A 19,223-nucleotide genomic window follows, 5' to 3' on the forward strand; every position below is an offset into this window, starting at 1 on the left:
ACCTTCCAAGTGAATCGGTGAGAAAGAGTCTGGATTTTTAATCAGCAGTAATCACAACTGCCCTGAAGTGACTGTCATGTGAAATAGCCCCTGTTATCATGAGAACATAGTCCTCTAGGCCTACGGTGTCTTCCCCATTGCCTGTCTTTGGGCACAAAAGTGAGGGCATGAGGCTTCATGCTTTTTAGCCCCAGGTGTGGAAATAAATTCATGTTACAAAATATGAGTCCGAGCAACTAAATAGCAGGTACTTTGCCATGATAATACATTGTGGTCATAATTAAATTGTTTCAGAAGACTTTACACATGGATTTTAAAGTTGAGGAAAACTAATCTAGAGATAGTTTGACTGGAATACCAGTGAGCTCTGTGGGTGAGTAGCATTTAGGGGAAAGTGTAGACTGAGCTAACCAAGGTAATGAAATCAAAGCAATAAGGGTGGGGAAGCAGAGGGAGAAAGGGCTACAAAACAAGAGTTTTGTAAATTAAGCTTATCACTGATGCTGTTTTGTTGTGTTCAGCACTTTTGAATCCCCACAGGGGTAGGTATGTAAGAAAAAGAGGCAGGAACCAGCAGTAAAGTGTCCACTTCAAACAGCAGGTTTGACAGAGAAAGGGGGGCAGCTGGCACATGGGGTGGGGTGGCTACAAGGAGGGAGGGGTGCTCCATTTCAGGCTACCTACTCTCTGCATACCCATAAAGCTCCTGCTGTGACCTAAATAGCAACACTTTGTGTGGAAAGTCACTCAGGCATAACGAGCTGGACCAGCAACGACCAGTGTGTCAGAAAGGACAACGTGGGAATGAGGAGGACATCTCGCAGCCAAATGCATTCAGCCCTCTCCATCCCAGAGGAGCATTTGGGCTACTCCTGCCTCCTTCAGAGAGGTGATATGTACATTTGCATAGCCAGTGATCAGCACAGAAGAGTYCAGCCTTTCCGACCCACACCTCAAACTGATATCTGCTTTGGCTTAGATAGCACCTTCCTCCCCAGAGTCTAAGGGGAAAGAAGCACAGCCAACTCTGTTTGTAAGGTGAGCACCCAGAAGGGATGGTCAGCTCCCCCAGTGCCATGCCAGCCAGCAGCAGAGGTGATAACGCAGAGGCTATTGCCACATGCCTACCCCTGAAATACTCCAGACCTCTCATTACCACCACTCTAGAACCGCTCACTATGAATGATCTGTACTTGAAGACATTGATGCTTCCAATATTAACAAGGGTGGATTTTAAAAATGCAATTCCCAGAGAACAGCCTCAAGTCTGATAAACAAAGCCCCTTCCCTGAGGAAAAAAGAGCTTGCTGAGCAATCCAGGAGAGAAAAACTGCCTGACCAGACACCATAAATCACCCCCATCTCTTCCCCCCTCCACCAAATAGTGAAATAATTATCATTGGATCCATTATAGAAATAAATCTACTCTGCATCCCTGATCTGGCACCACTGGAGATGACGAAAGCCTTCCTCAGGAATTAATTGATCGAGGGATAAACCYGTTAAATGTATAGATTTACTGTAAACCAAGACCATTAATTTTAGAGTGCTCTGCGATGCAACAATCTGCTTAACTTCCCAATGGCTGGGATGCACAGGGAATACAAAACACAGCTGGGACCTGAGGCCTGGCTCTGCTGAGGGAGGGCAGACTGCCTAGTCACTCCAGGGCCCAGCCAGGAGGTTCAAACTGGCTTGCCTGAGTTTACAGCTCGTGCTTTCCATCTCAAAGGAGAGTGTTCTCTAATGTCTTACAACCTCTGTCCTTTGGAGCACACCTGCCCTACTTCTCTCATGCAACCAGGGCACATGCTATGGTGCAGAGAACAGCCTGAAGGCTTTTCAAGGATTATTTTTAAGGAGCTGCAGCTCCTTCTGTTATGCTCCTGGGTGGCCACAACCTTCCTTTAGCTGGTGAGAAGAGAGAAAGCTTTTTCAACATCAGCCTCTGCCCCACCAAGACAGGTCAGTCAAGGGAAGCTGCTCAGGGACATGAGGACCTTCCCTGCACCTCTGGGAGGAGACTGTACCTGAATTCTCTCCTGTACATGCTGGGAGGTCAGAGACTAAAACCTAAGGTGCATCACAAATCCTCTTTTAACTATAGGGAGGGACTTTGTTTATAGCTTGGACTGGGAGCAAGGTAGAAAGCCATGCAGACAAGGTCAGAAAAACACTTCCCATGGTGATGGGAAGAGAGGGATAACATGGAGTAGGAGCCTCTGCTGAGCTGCTGTGCACAGAAATATGAACTCAGACAAGTGCAAGCAGACAGATCAAATTGAGGCACTTATGCACTATGGAGACCAAGAAAAGTATAAGGCAAAGAAAGGAAAGAGGATTTAATCTCCTTCTGTATTCTAGTATCTCTGCAATATCTACAATGCTGCCCCAATGGTCAAGCCAACTGCAGTCTTTCAGCTGTTTGTGAGAGCAGCACCACTGATTTTCACAAAGCAATTCCATTAGCAAACTCAGCAATGAGGCTCCTTCCCTCTGCCCCACAGTGGTCCAGCATCATAAAAGTCAGAGTGAACTGGGCTAGAAAGGGACCTTGAAAAACCATCAATTCCACCACTACCCCATTTAGTGGTCCCCGGACCACATCTTGAGTGCATGTAACTTGTGGACACATGGGGACCATTTCTGAAATGTGTTATTTAAAAAATACAGTTTTAAGACATTTTGTATGCTGGAGAGCAAGAAGGGAGAGCAAGAAAACCAGTGAGCTAATTTTGATTTTAGCAGGCAACCCTCTGCTATTAGTTATCTTGTTTAAGCACATTTCAAATTCTGCCTTTGTCCCTGCCTGGAGCAAAAAACCTGCAACGGATGGTAATTTCTCCCCAGTCCCCTCGTGTGACAAGCTAGTGCAGCACTGGGAGTGCATCCCCTCCTGCACAAAGACACACACACACACCCCGCTCACAGCCCTTTTGCTTGGAGCAAAGCGCCACCTTCTGGTACAAGAGACACTCAGGGAAGGACAGTCCTCCTTCCAAGTGCTATTACTCCCAGGACATTCCCGAGAGCACTACACCAGCCACAACCRGAGCACAATGTATTCTGGATCAAGAGGTTCCATTGCATCCTTCCCTGCTGTCTGATCACACGCACACATCTTGCAAAGCTGAGCTCCACAGAGTAACATAAAGAACCAGGGGTCTGGCTCATTCACTCCGTCTTTCCTCAAGAAAATCTGCTCACAAGTCAGAAACTAAGCAGCCCCCAAGCAGATGCATATCCCCAACGGGCCTCCCAGAAATGTGTAAAATAGTACACTAAGCAAAAAACCTTGACTTCCAGGTTGGATTCTTCTCCCTCTCACCTTGCATAGAAGCCAGCTGGGTTCTTCCATGACCCTCAATTGTTACAGACATATCTATGCCAGGGGACTACTGCACAGAGACAGATTTGTGCTAACTTCGGTTTGGTCAGCACAGCCACCCACACCAGAAGAGACCATTATCGAGGAAGGAACAGGAGATTCTGGGTATAGACTCGAGCAGCTGAAGCCCTTGGAGCCATATCATGACAGCAGGAATAGCTGCACACACTTGAGGTGAAATTGCACATTCCAACACAGCCTGCTCCAGAAGTTCCCAAAGGTCTCCAAGGCCAGAGTAGACAGTCTGTAGAGCAACATTACCTTCAGTGTTTCAGTTAAAAGATACCTGTGCAAGGGAAAAACCATTCATGGCAATCCCTCACCATCTGTTCTTTCTCATCAGGTCACTAACTCCTCTACTGCAACTACCAACAGAACCCGAGTTTAGTTAGTTGCTCAAGGGCCCATCCGTTTCCCTTGTAGAAATACGGGGTAGCATGTTGAAGGATAGGTGACATGAATCTTTCCCCCTAAGACGATGCATTGGTTTTACTTTGTAGCCGCACCATTCAATCCCAGAGGGAAGCTGAACCAACTCTGTTTTGCATCTCTTCAGGCCAATGCTACTTCACATACTCTTTTGGCTATTGGCTATCTTGCCCTTCAACTCAGCATCTCGGAAGGCTAAAGGATAGTCTTTAAAGTGGACTCCATTCTTCTATGCATAATCCCTCAGCAGATACAAAGTAGTTATCAAAACAGCCATGCCAACTTGYAGCAGCTAAGAATCTAAACACTGTGTGTAAAGGAAGAACATTGGACTTAATTTCCAGAGGACCTTCCAACCTCAACCATTCTGTGAACAACTCAAAATATAGCCCACCTCCAAAACCTCTTGCAGGCTGAGCCAACTTTATTTTGCCAATCCATTCTCCTTGCCCTCAAGGGGTCCCAATCCTACACATATAARATTCAGTAGCTGCATTCAGCCACTGATTGAGCTAGCAATGTTAACTGAAGATGCCTACAGGCAGTCTACAGTGCAGTATAAATAACCTACAGCTCTTCAGAGAATCCTGCAAACATGTACATATCACCCTGCAGAGGGTGAAAGGCAAGGAGAAAGAAATGGGCACCGAACAGCCTTGCTGAAAGCCCTGCAAGACAGTGGCCCTTCTCACCAGACAGTAAGTCATGATTCAGTCACACAGGAGGATCTGTGGACTTCATACCCTCTTAAACTTCTCTGTACCTCCATTTCTAACAAGGAGTCTCAGAAAACCCCTTTGCCTAAGGAGAAACCACAGCCACATAAAACTGACAATACAGAAGATGTGACCTGGCTGGGTACTTCATCTTTTTGTGCCCCCCTCCATTCCCTATCTGCTAATCTACCTACCCCCTTTTTATAGCCTAGACATTGGCTTTTCTTAGCAAGGAAGCCAGCCTGGGCATCTATTTCTATTTTCCCCATCCTAAAGCCCATTCTGTTGGACTCACAAACCTTTGAAGCTTTGTCAGATGGTCACTGTACTTCATGCCAAGCAGTCCTGTACATCACAGATGCTAACAAATTCCATTTGCTGCTGCTGCCAAGCCTTACCCAATTCACCTTTCCTTGGCCCCAGTTAGCTGATTTATCTGCCTAGACAGGTGGAAAACTGCCTAGACTTGTCCGCAGGACAATTAAAGCTCTGCAACAGCAGTAGGAAGCAGCCTGTGCAGATGGGGGATGGGGAAAGGGATGTATGCACGCTCTAACGATCGTTTAAACCTGCTTATCTTCATCACCATTTGGAGTTTAAGACCAGGCGGGTGGTGTTTTAAAGCCGAGAATCTAGTTACAGAGCTAACAGGATTTCAGAGATCACCAGAGATTCAGAAATTCCCTTTATGCCCATTAGTAACAGCAGTTTCAAAGCACAGAAGTTTCGTATACAAACACACAAACTGGTAGAAAGCAAGGAAGAAATCCTCAGCAGAGACATACTAAAAAGAACAGATGTATCCCCAGTCCTTCAACTTCTAACAAACATGCACACACAAACAAAACAAAAAAACAAGCATCTATTTACAGAGCTGGAGATGAGGACTTGATTCTGTTCTTTGCCACTGTCTCATGGGAGGTCCTAAGGCACGTCAGTACATTTTTCCATGCCACTTTGTACACTCCTGCACAATGTACAATTACTGGCAGGTATTCAAGGTTCATCTCCCAGCTTGGTCATCTTGTTGCACACACACTAACAGGATGGGATCCCACTGTAATCACTGGAACAGACTCCTCTGCAGTTTGTGTTCCTGGAGACACAGTTCTTCAGAGATAAAGTAGAAGACCATGTGCTTTTTTAGCAGAGGAGAAGAACTGGACTAGGCATCGAAGTTAATTCACTGTACTGCTTCAGGTCTCCAACTCCCCACTACACAGTAGCATGAGTCCATGAGTTATTCAGAAATGCCACCTGGCCACACAAACCCTGCAAACATTCCAGAACGTAGGGGAAGAGGAATTTCACGTGCTATGTTTATTTTCTATTCTCACTGCTGGGCACCACTTAGCTACTTTTGAGTCTACCCCAGAAACTGCTGCAGTTTGACACTGGGTCGCAAACCAGGTGGTCCTTCTTCAATATGGGAGTCCACGGAAGGACCAGAACTGGACACTGGAACAGGCAGCACTGAAATTTCTTACAATGAAAAGTTGGGTGCAGTGTAGGTTATTCTCTCCTAAGCTTTCTCACCAGCTAACCATATGGGTGCCAAACTCAAGCCCAAACCTTTGTGCAGAGTATCTGGTTTCACATGGACATGAGCCCATGATCTTAGCTAATGAATCAAAGGGTTACTGGCTTCCTCTGAAACAATCCCCTAATGCCCTTAGAAAACATGGTCACACAAAGTGCATTTCTAGATGGAATACTTCAATTGAACATGTCTCACAAAAGCAGCTCCCTCTGATTCCTTACAATGTAAAGTTAAATCCAAATCATGCACAGTAACATCCCTTGGTAACTGGTCTGCCATACCAATTCCTTAGGGGAGAGGAGGAGGCATTGTCAAGAGAGGAAGAAAAAAAAAATCCTACTTACTTTATACAGCCAATGATGACCTGTGTCAAAGGATAAATCAATGGCTCCATGACTTCACTGGGATAGATTGTGCTGAGAACCCGACACCAGAAATACAGGCAGTGGATATACTGCCAGTTATAAACAGACTGGAAGTTCTCCTGCAAAAAAGGGAGGGACACAAACACAAACTTGAAAATCAGGCTTTTGAGCAGTTCACTTTGGTTTCTCTACCAGACTCCAATTTTATCCAGCATTCTCCAAGAGAACAGGGTATAGTGTTCAGAGGGGAATAGCTAACATTCTAGCTGTGACTTTGACACTGGTGGCTCTGACTTTCCATCCAGCAGGTTCAGATATGTGCATGAAGCTTTGGCAATATTATGATTTGGTGCTAGCTAGTGCCTTGAAGCAAATAATGAGCAACATGCAGACTGCCTTTCTTAACAAGTGCAGCTCATTTGAGAAGGATGATTTAATGACCCAGCTCACAGCAGACAGYGGGATGTGGCCAAGCATCAGGAAGCCTGTTCTGTCTACCCACAGTCCCTGGTACTCTCACTGGTCTCCCACAGGTAGCAAGGCTGGAAGGCACCTCTACAACAGCCTTGTAGTCTGCCTTATGCACACCAGAGAGGGAAGGGAAAAAAAAGGGCATGTAAAGCTACAGTGCAGATTGCATGCAGAGAGGGGAAACCTAGATGAATTTCCTGCAAGCTTCAATTTCCTTTGGTTGTTATGTAGCAGCTTGTCCTTCCCACTAGAAGTTTCCTTTCCCTCAGCTGTATTAACCAAAATCACCCTTGAGTAGTGGTTTAACTTGCTGAGGGACATGCCTCACTAGTTTTGAAAGGCAATGCCTACTGCTTAGTTTAAGGTTTCTTCCTACAAGCATTCTCTGTCCGAGCAAGCACCAAATGACCAGCCCAGCCCCAGTTTACAGAACTCAACATTTCTTCCTGTAGTTTAAAAAAAATAAAATAAAAAAATTGTCCTAGTAGTGTCTTTTCCAACTGCAGAGTGAAGACAACAGAGGCGAGAACAAACTTTCAGCTCTTTATAAGCCAGCCTTCATGGTTACCAACACAAATAATGCAAGAGGCCAGCCTTGTGTCTAATATGCAGTGGTACTCAAGCAGCAGACTATCCAGGCTGGCTCAGTGGCATGGGGAGATGAGGGCCAAGTCTTCCACAAATCCAAGAGGTATTGTTTTCAAGAATGTCTGGACAAGCCCCTTCCCTCTCTCCCTGCCACATGCCTGAACAGCCCACAGTACTAGATTAAATAAAAGCCCAGAAGAGTGCAGAAGTCCCTTAAGGACACCCTTTCCAGAGAGTTCTAGAGGCTCATGTAGCCCCCAGAACCCAGAGAACTGCACCAACCAAGGTCTTATGAGATTGTGCTTAATGAGGGGCCTCAGTCCAAACTTGCATCTCACTCAGACTTTCAAAGTCCAGGTCACCTCCTCTTTTGAATGAAGTAAGTGCATCTTTTGGATGAAGAAAGATGTGTAAATCCTGGAATAAGGACAGAAGTCCTAAACTGCAGCCATTGGTGCAAGCCTTGTGGTAGGGACTCAGGCTGCAGCTGGACAAGGCAGCACTCTCCTAGCAAGTCACTATTTGTGAGATGCATCAAGAAGGTCTGTTCTCACCTTCCATTGCACATTGGATAAGCAAACTGCTCTTGTGATCCACCTTCCACAAGCACCCATTGCTCAGTTTAAATTGGCTTGTTGCTGGCATTTGTGCATTTTGGTCATGCTGATGTCATTTAAAGTTTCCACAGACTCCCCAGCTGTGGRATCAAGGAGATTTAGGTCTTGTCTGGGCCAGGGCTGAGGGTGCAGGAAGCCAACACAATCCAATTAGGGAATATGCAGCCCAGACTTCATTTATCTCTGCTCAGTTTATCCCCATGTCTGAAGAGCCAGGAGATTTAACTGGTCACCAATTCTGCAATGTTTGGAAGCAGCTGAACCATTAATCTATAGGTGTCTGTTTTGCTAAACATGAATAAAGCCAGGATTAGCAACCTGGCTCAGATTTGCCAGGTCAGACTGGAGGTGGCACAAAGCAGGGCAGCTCCCAAAAGGGTCTGAGCTGCTTTGTTCAGTGAAGCCCTCCAAATAGCATGGATGGGAAAAAGCAGCTACTGAGAAGATGAGGCAGATGCACCAGGGGCACTGCACTGGAAAGATGCACACACCAGGCTGATTCCTAATCTTCTTTACTCTGGGGCTTTGCAACAGTGGTTGCCAACACCAGTTTCACAAACAAAGGGAAAAAGTATTCCACAAACTAGCAAGTTGGGGAGAGAAAAATGGCTCCTACTCTGCAGTGGTCTGTTCTCTCCTTCTGTACTGAAAACGCAAACTAACACAGAAACAAAGAATGTTCACAGGCAGCTATGGGGCGAGCTCTGAACTTCCCTGCCACAGGGCGAAACACAATGCCTTAGCACATCATGAAACGGATCAGACAAGTACTGATGCTTTATAGTCATCACGAAAAGCCTGACATGGCTGCTGTAATTTCCCCTTCTCCACATATTTCCCATAGAAGGGTACTACTTCCACACAGATGGGCACCTACCTTCTTCTTTATGGTCATGGCACTGCGCAGGTGAATGGCAAGCTGACGGATATAGATGAAGGCGTGCTGGTAAGAGATGTGTGTGTCCAGAGCATACAACTCTGTCAGTGTCCGCTGCATGAAGTTGATCATGGGCAGGACATTGGGGGATGTGAATCTGGAATTCTTCACAAACGCAATGTACATTTGCTGTGGGGAAAAGAGGACAAGATACACCCCATAAAACAGTTTGAACAAAACCAGTCTTTCACCAACCTTCCCCTCCCCAGGTATCCCAAAATTGTGAAAGGAGTGTTACTTTTGCAAGCCTTTTGAAGGTATAGGCAAAAATAACACAGCCTGCACCTTCTTCACAGAGACAGGGAAGAGAGTACTTTTGCACCTGTACTTTTTTTTTTTTTTTTTTTTTTTTTTTTTAAAATCACAGAGCTTGAAGATGCCCCTACCATTGCTTCTCCACAAGAAGAAAGGAAAGAACTGTGAGATGGCTTTGAGCCATACATGCTCGTAACTGGTCAGAGTTAACACAGTTCTTTTACGACAGTGGTACCTAAGCAAACTACTATATGATAATTTGGGAACTCCAGCCACTAGTGAAACATCAGAGCAGCTCAGCAGGACTGCTGGTGTGTCAGCACTTGAAGAAAGCCTTCAGTAATTTGGTGGATGAGTATTCACCTTGCAGTCAGATGAGCAAAGGCCTTTCCTGCTGAGACCTTGCCTACCTGCCTCCAGCAGGAATGGCAGTGAGAATATGAAGGATCTCACTCTTCAGCCTCACACAGTTTTTTCCCCTGTATTATTTTCTGGGTGTAGCCAGCACCACCTCCAGCACCTGCCCTGTCTTGTAGGCTACAGCTCACGCCCTAAGGCATTTGCATATAACTTGAGAAAGAAGAGCTGGAGAGTAAAGCAAGTACCAGCCTTACCTTGAGCAAAGGACTTAGGTACATCTCTTTCTTGTGGTGGCAGATCTTGTTCAGCACTAGGAAGGCCAATACTCTCACTGTTTCCTCACCTGTGCTCCACAGATGAATTGCTTGCTGGAGAGAAAAAGATGCAGATAAGTGAAGGGACAAAGAGTTTCTCCTCATAACAGAGGCCTTTGCTACAAAAATGCAAGGGAATAAGGTGGTGACAAGGATGGCTGATTATTGTCACAGAACCAATCACAAGAGAACCTCATACTCTAGCTGTGAGACCACCCAAAGGGTAAGGCCAGTGTTCTCATGACAAGTACAGAGGAAACTGTCCAAAACTGGCACCAAACACACGCATCTTCATTTACACGCCCAAATACAGATTTAAGCTTCTGACTACAGACACCAGCCTTTGCATGTGATTCAGTCTCCTAGGCTTTGCAAAGATTCCTCATCGACTCCTAGAAGGCAACACACTAAATAACCCATTTGGCCAGTACATCCGCCAATCCAAAGGAAGTCATCTGTATGTCTCCCACTAACTTCTGCAGGATACAAGCAACATCTAAGACACAACCAACTTAAGTTTAAGCAATTGCCCACCAGGAGTCACGCTCCAGTTCTGGCCATGAACACTGGTTTCTCTAATAGAGCTATTAAAGATGCACTTAACTCTGGACAGGGGAGACCAGGGTTTGTTTTCTGGATTTATCAATGTTTCTTGCCACTTAGCAAATCAGAACTAATTAGCTTATCTGCACTAATGAGCTCTAGAGGAAACCTGGAAGATTCTGGCTACACTGCAGGGCTGGACATACCTTCCCTACTGTAGCATTTAGCAGAGACCTCTAGATATGAGGCATAGGTCTCTCCCATTATTAGCATCAAAGGATTCCCAAATTCATTTAAATGTCATGTTGCTGCCCTTTAAATAAAGGTCACCATGTTGCCCTCTTCTGCTCCTCCATGCCTCCTTGCTTTGTTGTTCTTAAGCACTTAGCAGTTGTGACTAAATTGCCACAAAAACATTCCACCCCCAGCTCCTGAGGGTGAAACATTATCACAGATGTATACCCAGACTCAGCACACAGGCAGCAATTACTCCATCTGGGATGAGGAAACAGACAGCTTCCCCAGAACACCTCCACATCACTTTGCACGGGGATTAACAGCAACTATATGCGGAGCCACATGCCCACTCCACTCACCTTACTGTGAAAGAACCGCACAGTACCCAGAAGGCCTGAGAGGCATTGATCCTTTCTGGGACCAAAAGAAAAGCAAGGGAAGAGGAATCCAAGAGACTGGACTGTCATGCGATCTAGCCCAAATACCATGAGAGATTCATCTGAAGGGGTAGAGAAAATACCTCAGATCTAAATGACACGCCGCAGCTTGCCACCTTACCTTGAGAAGTACACGGCACTGCTTTGGAAAGGACAAATAGTAAGGTACTATGGAGTTGACGTGCTGAAGGACTGCTGCTCCAACAGAGGCTTCTGTTAAACAAGACAGGAGCTACAGGGAAAAGCATAACATGATACCAGTCAGTCTGTGGTCCCCATCACCTCCTCCTTTACCATTGTTTTAAGCAGCTGCACTTTGCTGTTCCCAAGTACCTATGCGGTTCCAAAGGACTGGAAGGGCACCCCTCCCCATGAGCAAGCCCAAACAAACCCCCAGCAGTATCAGGAATGGAGCAGGCCCATGGCAGGGTAAATAAATTCCCCCAGAAGTAYATCTTTGCAAATACGAGCTCAGGCTACTGGACTTGTATGGCTACTGGCACCTGAGCTCATTGCACGAAAGCTGGCTTGGGTATACTGCAATAATTCAGTCTATTTGCATTTTGAGACACCTTACAGAAGGCACGATACCAACACCTTTGCCATCTCACTGCAAAGGGCCAAAGCACAATGAAGACACCCTCAGCTAACACAAGGCTGGGAAACAGGCCATCTGAATTATCTGATGATTTACATGATTTTACCAACATTTCTTTAATAGAAAGCTGGAATACCATGTGGGTATCAAGACGTTAACTTCAGCTCAAGGAACAGGTTAGACACAGACTGCTTGCTCTTGGTATTTTTGAGTTGTTCAGATCAGTTCACCTGGAGCCAAACCCAAGCAGAAGAGTTTGTAGTTTCTAATTTGAAGGCACAATGTTAAGTTCAAAGTCATTTCAATTTGAAAGAGATCCTGCCTGGTGAAATGCCTCCTCTTGCCTGAAATCTCAGTGGCTAGAAACAGAGGTAGTTTTTCTGCTTTTAGTTTTCCTCCTTGTTCTACTTCTTCACTGTGAGGATTCTGAATTGGGCATGTCTCCCTTGCAAAGTCCCTCACATACCAACAAGCAAGGGGAAGACATTGCTCAGAAACTACTACACCAGAAAAACACTGCAGTGAAGCCTGGGATCAAGGGCACTGAGAAGTAACCACAGGACCGGGGACTGCTTTAATGAGACTGAATTGTCTGCTTTTCCTTCTTGCTTTTTCCTAATGCAATCTTTAGTTCTGCTGCTGATGAGAGGCACCAAGACTTGAGGAAAAAACTATCCTGCTTTGCAGATCAAAATGCTGCTTTCTGCTAAGTCATTCTGCCAGCTCAAAGCTAAAGGACCTCAGCACTTACTTTCTCTCTCCCCATATYGCCTTCTGTCAGTTTCTGAAGGATGAGCAATTTATTTTATTTTTTTAATATTCCAAATTTTGGGGCACATAATGAAATGATCTCTCAGCTTCATTTCCAAAAAAATTTTTGGGGGGGTGGGGGGGAAGAAGGGGTAGGGAGGAAGAAATTTCCTGCAGAAATAAACCCTGTGCTGTCATTAAAACACAAGACACAAGCAACTTGGCACAGATGAGATGTCCTAAGGGGGTGGAACATAATCATACTGGGAGATGGCATATGCAAGGAGAGGAGGTTATCAGTGCAACCTCTTCTTAGTATTTACTGTAAGAAGGGGCAAGATTGTAATGCCAAAAGTTACATTAAAGAGGTGGAATGCAGAAGCACAGCACTTCAAACTACTTTAAACCCAATCATTTGGGCAGAGAAAAATTGAGACAGAAAACTGTCAGAACATTAACCCAGCCCTTCTTTACAGGCTACCTTTATCCAAACATCCTATGAAGCTCCAAATCTTTAGTTAGACCAAGTATTTCCAAAAGCTAACACAGATAGAGAAGCAAGCAAATTCTCAAGTTGCAGATGCCCAAGGCACRGAGACTCAATGAGATGCAATGGGAAGAAGCGACCTCAGCCAGTGAATCTTACCCTCCACTACAGAGGAAGCATAGAAACAAGACCTGAAGTTACCAGTTTTGTAATGGCCAGGAAGTCACCCTCAAACCAGAGTAACTGCTTCTTCAAAAAGAAGAGCGCCTGAGGCTACAAACATCATTACCTACTTTAACCGTCTTCTTGATGGTTGGGCTCTACTTTTAGTTGTGTTATTGGCAGATGCAAAAGCCCATCTGCCTTTTTCCAACATACCTTAAACAAAAGCCCAGTGATGCACAGACTGAAAGTGTAAACATGCTGAAGTTTCTTACTTGGATAGTGCAGCTCAGGTACACTTTTATGTCCAATCGCAGCTTGTTCCAAAGCGGGCTGGTGGAAGGGAGGACCATTCTGAAAATTAAAAAACAAAACAAAACAAATAAAAGACTTCAGCAGCACAAAGAACAGTGAATTCACCTCCTTGGTATGGCCAGTGAGTAAAAACAATTGCTAGCAAAACAAGAAGAAAATAAACCCAAACAAAAACCTCACACCCGACTTTGTTACGGATGAAAAGAAATCTCTCTTCTGTAAAGTAAGGGCTGAAACACAGCATTAAAAAATTCAATTCAAATGGAAGAACAGCCTCCCAACAGGGCACCCAGGCCTCTACAAGTGTCATAAAGAGAACTATGACAACCAGAAAGCCTGGTAGGGGTCTCTCTGAATCCCTCACAATTGATGTTATCTCATCTTCCGYTCAGGGGCCACTGCCTGAGAAGCGTGGCCTGACTTGTAGCAAGAAAGACTATTACTGGGATTACACCAGTTGGGAGACATTTGTTCAGTCTTTTCTGAACTTTTGACGCTGTATTCATGAAATAATAATTGCCCCAGGTCCTAGGACAGGCCAAAATTCAGACAATCCAGACTAGTCATGCCTGTGGAGTCAAAAAAGGTTGGCATTTGCACCCAGCACTCGAGTACCCTTTACAGCCAGTGCACGAGGAATTTGGATTTACTCCTCAGACTGGGCATCACCACCAAATGGGAACCCAGAGTTTAGTTCACCCTTCCTTTAATCTGCAACAGGGAAATTAGCAACAACTACCACAAAAATTACTCTGGAACTGAAAACACTTCTGAAAGAGATCCAGTTCTCGCTCTACCCACCACTGGGAAAACAGAAGAGATCAGACTAGGAAGAAGCAATAAAACTGTGTCCATCTGAAACTGCTAAGGGGATTCAGGTAAAAAGCTCATGGTCCAGGCACAGGTGCTAAGATGGCTCCAGCTTATTGGGAAYTTAATGGCTTATTATATGAATCTGCACTCAGTCCCCAGCTACGGTATTGGTTCATCCAACAGGAGTTGAGACTGGGACTTAGATTTCCCAGCACCCTTTTCCAGCTGCTCCCAGGTGAGCCATGCTGATCTCCCCATTCAATTATGGATGCAGACCAACTCTGAGCCTCTTGGGGCACCAAACCACACAATAGCCAGAGACTTTCCAGGTCTTAAACAGCATCTGAGAGCTCAAAACTGCCATTCCTTCTCTCTAGTCAGATCAAATAACAGCATCAAGGAATGTGACACAAAGGTTTCAGATTAATGCTGCAGTTCTGGAAAAGGGGATAAATTATACTATTCTTTGCCCAGTTGTGTGCTCTTTTCCGTTCTAACCACGCTCTAACAGAGAGCAGGTCAAACCCAGATGATCCATCTTTCAGAATGCCAGAGTGCAATGTAGCTGCTAGAGCCCTGGATTGACTAAAGTCACATAGTTGTATGGGTGAAAGGGTTGGTCCCTTTTTCTGAAGAAAAGAAGTTGCAATGTTTTAACACTGCTCCTGAGTGCAAGCACATGTCATTGCAGACATCTCTGTTGAACCCATATTCCCTCGGCAAAAGGCTGGAGTCTGATGTTTAGAGAGGATGCACTTCCTGGGGAAGAAACAAAGAACCTGGCTAATGAGCCTGTGAATAAAATCATGGACAAAACTGGGAGGASTGGCTGATATGCCAGAGGGTGGTGCTCCCATTCAGAGGGACCTCAGCAGGATGGAGAAGTGGGCAGACAGGAACCTTATGAAGTTCAACAAAGGGAAGTGCCAAGTCCTGCACCTAGGGATGAATAACCCCATGCACCAGTAGAGGCTGGGGGTCGACTGGCTAGAAAGCAGCTTTGGAGAGAAGGACCCAGTGGCCCTGGTGGACAGCAAGCTGGACATGAGCCAGCAACATGCCCTTGACACAAAGGTGGCCAACAGCATCCTGGGCTGCATTAGGAAGACTGTTGCCAGCAGGTTCGAGGGAGGTGATCCTTCCCCTCAACTCAGCACTGATGAGGCCACACCTGGAGTACTGTGTCCAGTTATACGCTCTGCAGTAGAAGAGAGATAAGGAGCTACTGGAGCAAGTCCAGCAAAGGGCTACAAAGATGATTAAGGGACTGGAGCACCTGTCATGTGAGGAAAGGCTGAGGCTGGAACTGCGTAGCTTGGAGAAGGCTTGGGAGGGATCTTATCAATGTGTGTAAATATCTGAAGGAAGGGTGCAAAGAAGACAGAGCCAGAATCTTTTCAGAGGTGCCCCATGACAGGACAAGAGACAATGGGCATGAACTGAAACACAGTAAGTTCTGTCTGAATCTAAAGAAAAACTTTACTGTGAGGATGACTGAGCACTGAAACAGGTTGCCCAGAAAGGCTGTGGAGATATTCAAAAGCTGTCTGGACACAGGCCTGGGCAATCTGCTCTAGGTGACCCTGCTTGAGGAGGGCAGTGGACTAGATGATCTCCAGAGGTCTCTTCCAACTCAACCATTCCATGACTCTGTGACTTTGCTAGCATTTAGGAAGAGCTGCCATTTTTTTTCCAGCTTTACAGACAGGTTTCAGGTCTGAAAAAGCTCAACCCATACTCTTTCACCTGCCATTCTCAGGTCCCCTCAGACTTACTTTAGTTTGCTCTTTGGGGCTTTCAGCATAAGAAGTTTCTGCAGGCAGCTGAAGAGGTCCCGGATGCAGAATGACACTAGGGCATTGAACACTGGTTCCAAAGAAAAAAAAAGAAAAAAAAAAAGAAAAAAGTTAGTAAAGCACTTGCAAGCTATTTTCCATTTATTCCTGTTTTCTCAGCTAATCTGAAAAGAGCTCCCCAAGGAGCTGAAGCCAGTAAATCCCACAGCAGAACTAGGGAGTTCCCAAAAGCTTCCAGAAAACATCAATTTATCTTATCCTACAATTCTTATCTGAATGAGAAGATCACAACTGACAGTTTTCTGGAAAAGGGGTCATCTCTTTGCTCTCTGAACAAAGAGCACCAGCCACAACAGAAGTCCAACCCATGACTAGAGCTCTATGCTATCATCACTTCCCCCCAAAAAGATATATATTTTTTTCTTTAAACAGTCACAGCAATGGACACGCAAGTTCTGTGTAGTGCCTTGCATTAAACAATGAGATTTTACAGAAAGCAAAAATGAAGGAGCCCTATGCTGGGCAAGGAAGAATTAAGGAGGACATGTGTTACTTAAGTGAAGCCTATAAAAGGGTAAGCCAACTCCTGCCAGTGCTTAGCCTTACTCTTTTCCAATAGCCCAACCTTCCCTACCAAATGACTTCCCTTCTCGCACAGAAGTATGGTGAAAAACTCACCTGCAGCATCGGTAACTTGGAATTTGCTGGGATCAGCCCCACCATCGTCGCCTTTGGTGGTTGCTACAGATGCTTTAAAGGCTTGAGTGATTTCATGGAAAAGTTTTGGTGTTAGTCGTCTCTGGGGAAAAAAGAAAAAGGACTGCTGTAGAGAAAAAGCAAGCAATATTCTAGAACTCTGAAGCACTTTACTGGGACAGGAGCATTGAAATATATTTTAACTTTGGTTGCAAAACAGCTCCATCCTTTAATGGGAAGGAAAATGCCAAAACAGTGTTAACAAATGCTAGTGGCTTTCACTTGCTCTAAAATGGATTTGTAAGGCTTATAATTGGTTGGGGGTTGAAAAGCAATGACTCAGCTGCAAGCAATTATCTGTTTTTACCTTACACTCTCCATCTTAGGAGCAGCAAGTTGTCCCATCACTGCTCTAATGTGACTTTAAAAAGCTCTTGGAGCTTTCAAAGGCACAGCGCTCAGCAAGGGGATGGGCAAATGAAAAATTAATCATTCTGACCTCTTCCAAGTCACTAAAATTTTTCTAACCTTTCCCTCAGATGGGGTGTGGATACTCCAATCATGTGGCCCAAACAAAAACTGCAGAGACAAGTCATGCTGAAGTAACAAAAGTTCTTTGAATATGACTTTTGTCACCATCTTTTCCGCATTTTTTTTCTTAAGATGAATAAATCAAAAGTTGGTCTTTTAAAGGTCATGACACATTTTGAGCAGTATCTTAAGGGAGAACATGCAGGTGCCTTGTATCCCATCTCTCAGCTCACCTCTGCAGCTTTTTTCCATTTTTCAACCATTTTCAAGTTCACGGGGATGAAATCAACTTTCTTCTTTTTGACTGTGTCATGTTCTTCCTCATCTTCATCACTTGCTTCCTAGAGAAGTTGGTATCAAGACTGAGAAAAGGCTTGTACAGTTCTTTTTTGGCCCCATTTATTTTGCTCAGTAGCAACTGAAGGTACTTGCAGGTGGTGAGAAAGGCAGGCAGCAGTGAATTTTATTCAGGCTGTTCTCAACACTGCGTAAAGCAGTAACAAAAATAAGGGTCTTACAAATGCTAAAAAAAAAAAGCTACTTCAGTCCTGCAGCTTTGCTCCATAAATGCAATGAGCAATAGCTTAAGTATTAAGGAAAAAGCATATCACTTAAAGTAAAATGATTTCTAATTGGGAAAGGAAAACAAAGCCACAGGAAAAACACACTCCAACGCTTTGCTTTCACAGTCTTAAACATACTCCTCATACTCAGTTCAAATCCACAGCTGACTCCAGGGTTACAAGCCTGCACAGCTGCAGCTGATCTTCAGGAAGGCCCTTTCCTAGCCACCATAGACCCAAATACATTCAGTCCTCGCACAAACTCAAACACTTAATGCATAAGTAATTAAAAGCATTTAATCCAGCATTTCAAAACAAGGCCTAGTACCTCCAGTGTATCAGGTGGTATGTGCAACCCCTCCTCCTCCTCGTCAGAGCTGTCTGAAGCATCAAAGTTCAGCAGAGTGCGATCATTTTCTTCTAAAAACTTATAAAATTCAGGATCTTTGTCCTTTAGCCGGGAGAGTTGATCTTTATGTTCAGATGCCTTTCCCTTCCTCCTGGTAGATAAGAATTAACATGTGTACATTCATCCCTCAAACATCTGATGTGCTAGGGGAAAGCAACTTCTGGGCACTAAATCACACCTGAGGCTGATCTGAATGCTGATGATTTCATTGGGGCTGGGGTCACAGTTCTGTAGCCATTTTAGCCTCTGTTTTAGAGGATGCCATGTACTATTTAAGTCATATCTAAGAAAGCTTGATAGCAAATTATCAGGTTCTATTGGGTAGATGCAGGTATCAACCAGGGRTCTTGAAAACATCTTGCAAAAAAAGAATAAAAYAAAAAAAAATCACTCTACTTCTCAGAGTTACTCTTGCAGGCTTTTTATAAAGATAACTGAGAACTACACTATTGGAGGAATCTATCAATGAAAGCTTAGTAAAGTCTTATCTGGTAGTAAATAATCATATTTTTTTCTAGTAATGGTCAGCAATATCTAAAAGCTTTCATTATTCCCTATCTGCAAACACTCCAAAATCTTTAAGCAAGAGTAAACACACACAAACCGAGGAAACCCGACGCTCTCTRTAAATATTTAAGCCACGCGTCAGAGCATCAGGAGCGGCTTACGGCTACAGCACGCTCTCTCCCCCGCGCCTACCGAGTGGGAAGAGGTAAGTGAGAGAGCGCGGTCCTGGCAGCGCCACCCTCCCCGAGCAGCCCCCGCGCACCCCACGGCCGCACTAGRGCCCTCAGCAGAGCCCTTCCAGGCGCCCCCGACCCAGCCCCTTCTTCCGACGGTGCCCCCGCAAACCCCGCGGCTCCGGGCACGGCACGGCAGGGCAGGGCACAGCCGGCGCTCGCCCGG

The 19,223-nt window shown here is 45.1% G+C and overlaps 1 protein-coding gene across 6 annotated transcripts in view; it reads right to left on the reverse strand.

Moving 5' to 3' along the window:
• NOC2L (NOC2 like nucleolar associated transcriptional repressor) overlaps window positions 1-18,694 on the reverse strand; it is a 60,051-nt gene extending 41,357 nt beyond the window's left edge. For all 6 annotated transcript variants that reach the window (XR_003254855.1, XR_003254854.1, XR_003254853.1 and 3 more), the window contains exons 1-10: window positions 18,496-18,694; window positions 18,237-18,408; window positions 17,579-17,686; window positions 16,797-16,917; window positions 16,098-16,188; window positions 13,470-13,548; window positions 11,319-11,429; window positions 9,921-10,034; window positions 8,992-9,180; window positions 6,418-6,557 (exon numbers count right to left, since the gene is read on the reverse strand). Coding sequence is in view for 2 of the 6 variants with exons in the window: in XM_026074002.1 (XP_025929787.1) it covers window positions 6,418-6,557; window positions 8,992-9,180; window positions 9,921-10,034; window positions 11,319-11,429; window positions 13,470-13,548; window positions 16,098-16,188; window positions 16,797-16,917; window positions 17,579-17,686; window positions 18,237-18,408; window positions 18,496-18,674 (1,304 nt within the window). In the remaining 4 variants the exon portion in view is untranslated. The remainder of the gene's footprint in view (window positions 1-6,417; window positions 6,558-8,991; window positions 9,181-9,920; window positions 10,035-11,318; window positions 11,430-13,469; window positions 13,549-16,097; window positions 16,189-16,796; window positions 16,918-17,578; window positions 17,687-18,236; window positions 18,409-18,495) is intronic.
• Between the last annotated feature and the right edge of the window lie 529 nt (window positions 18,695-19,223).

Source organism: Apteryx rowi, unplaced genomic scaffold, assembly GCF_003343035.1.
Source record: "Apteryx rowi isolate R43461 unplaced genomic scaffold, aptRow1 scaffold_38, whole genome shotgun sequence".
Taxonomy (NCBI): Eukaryota; Metazoa; Chordata; class Aves; order Apterygiformes; family Apterygidae; genus Apteryx; species Apteryx rowi.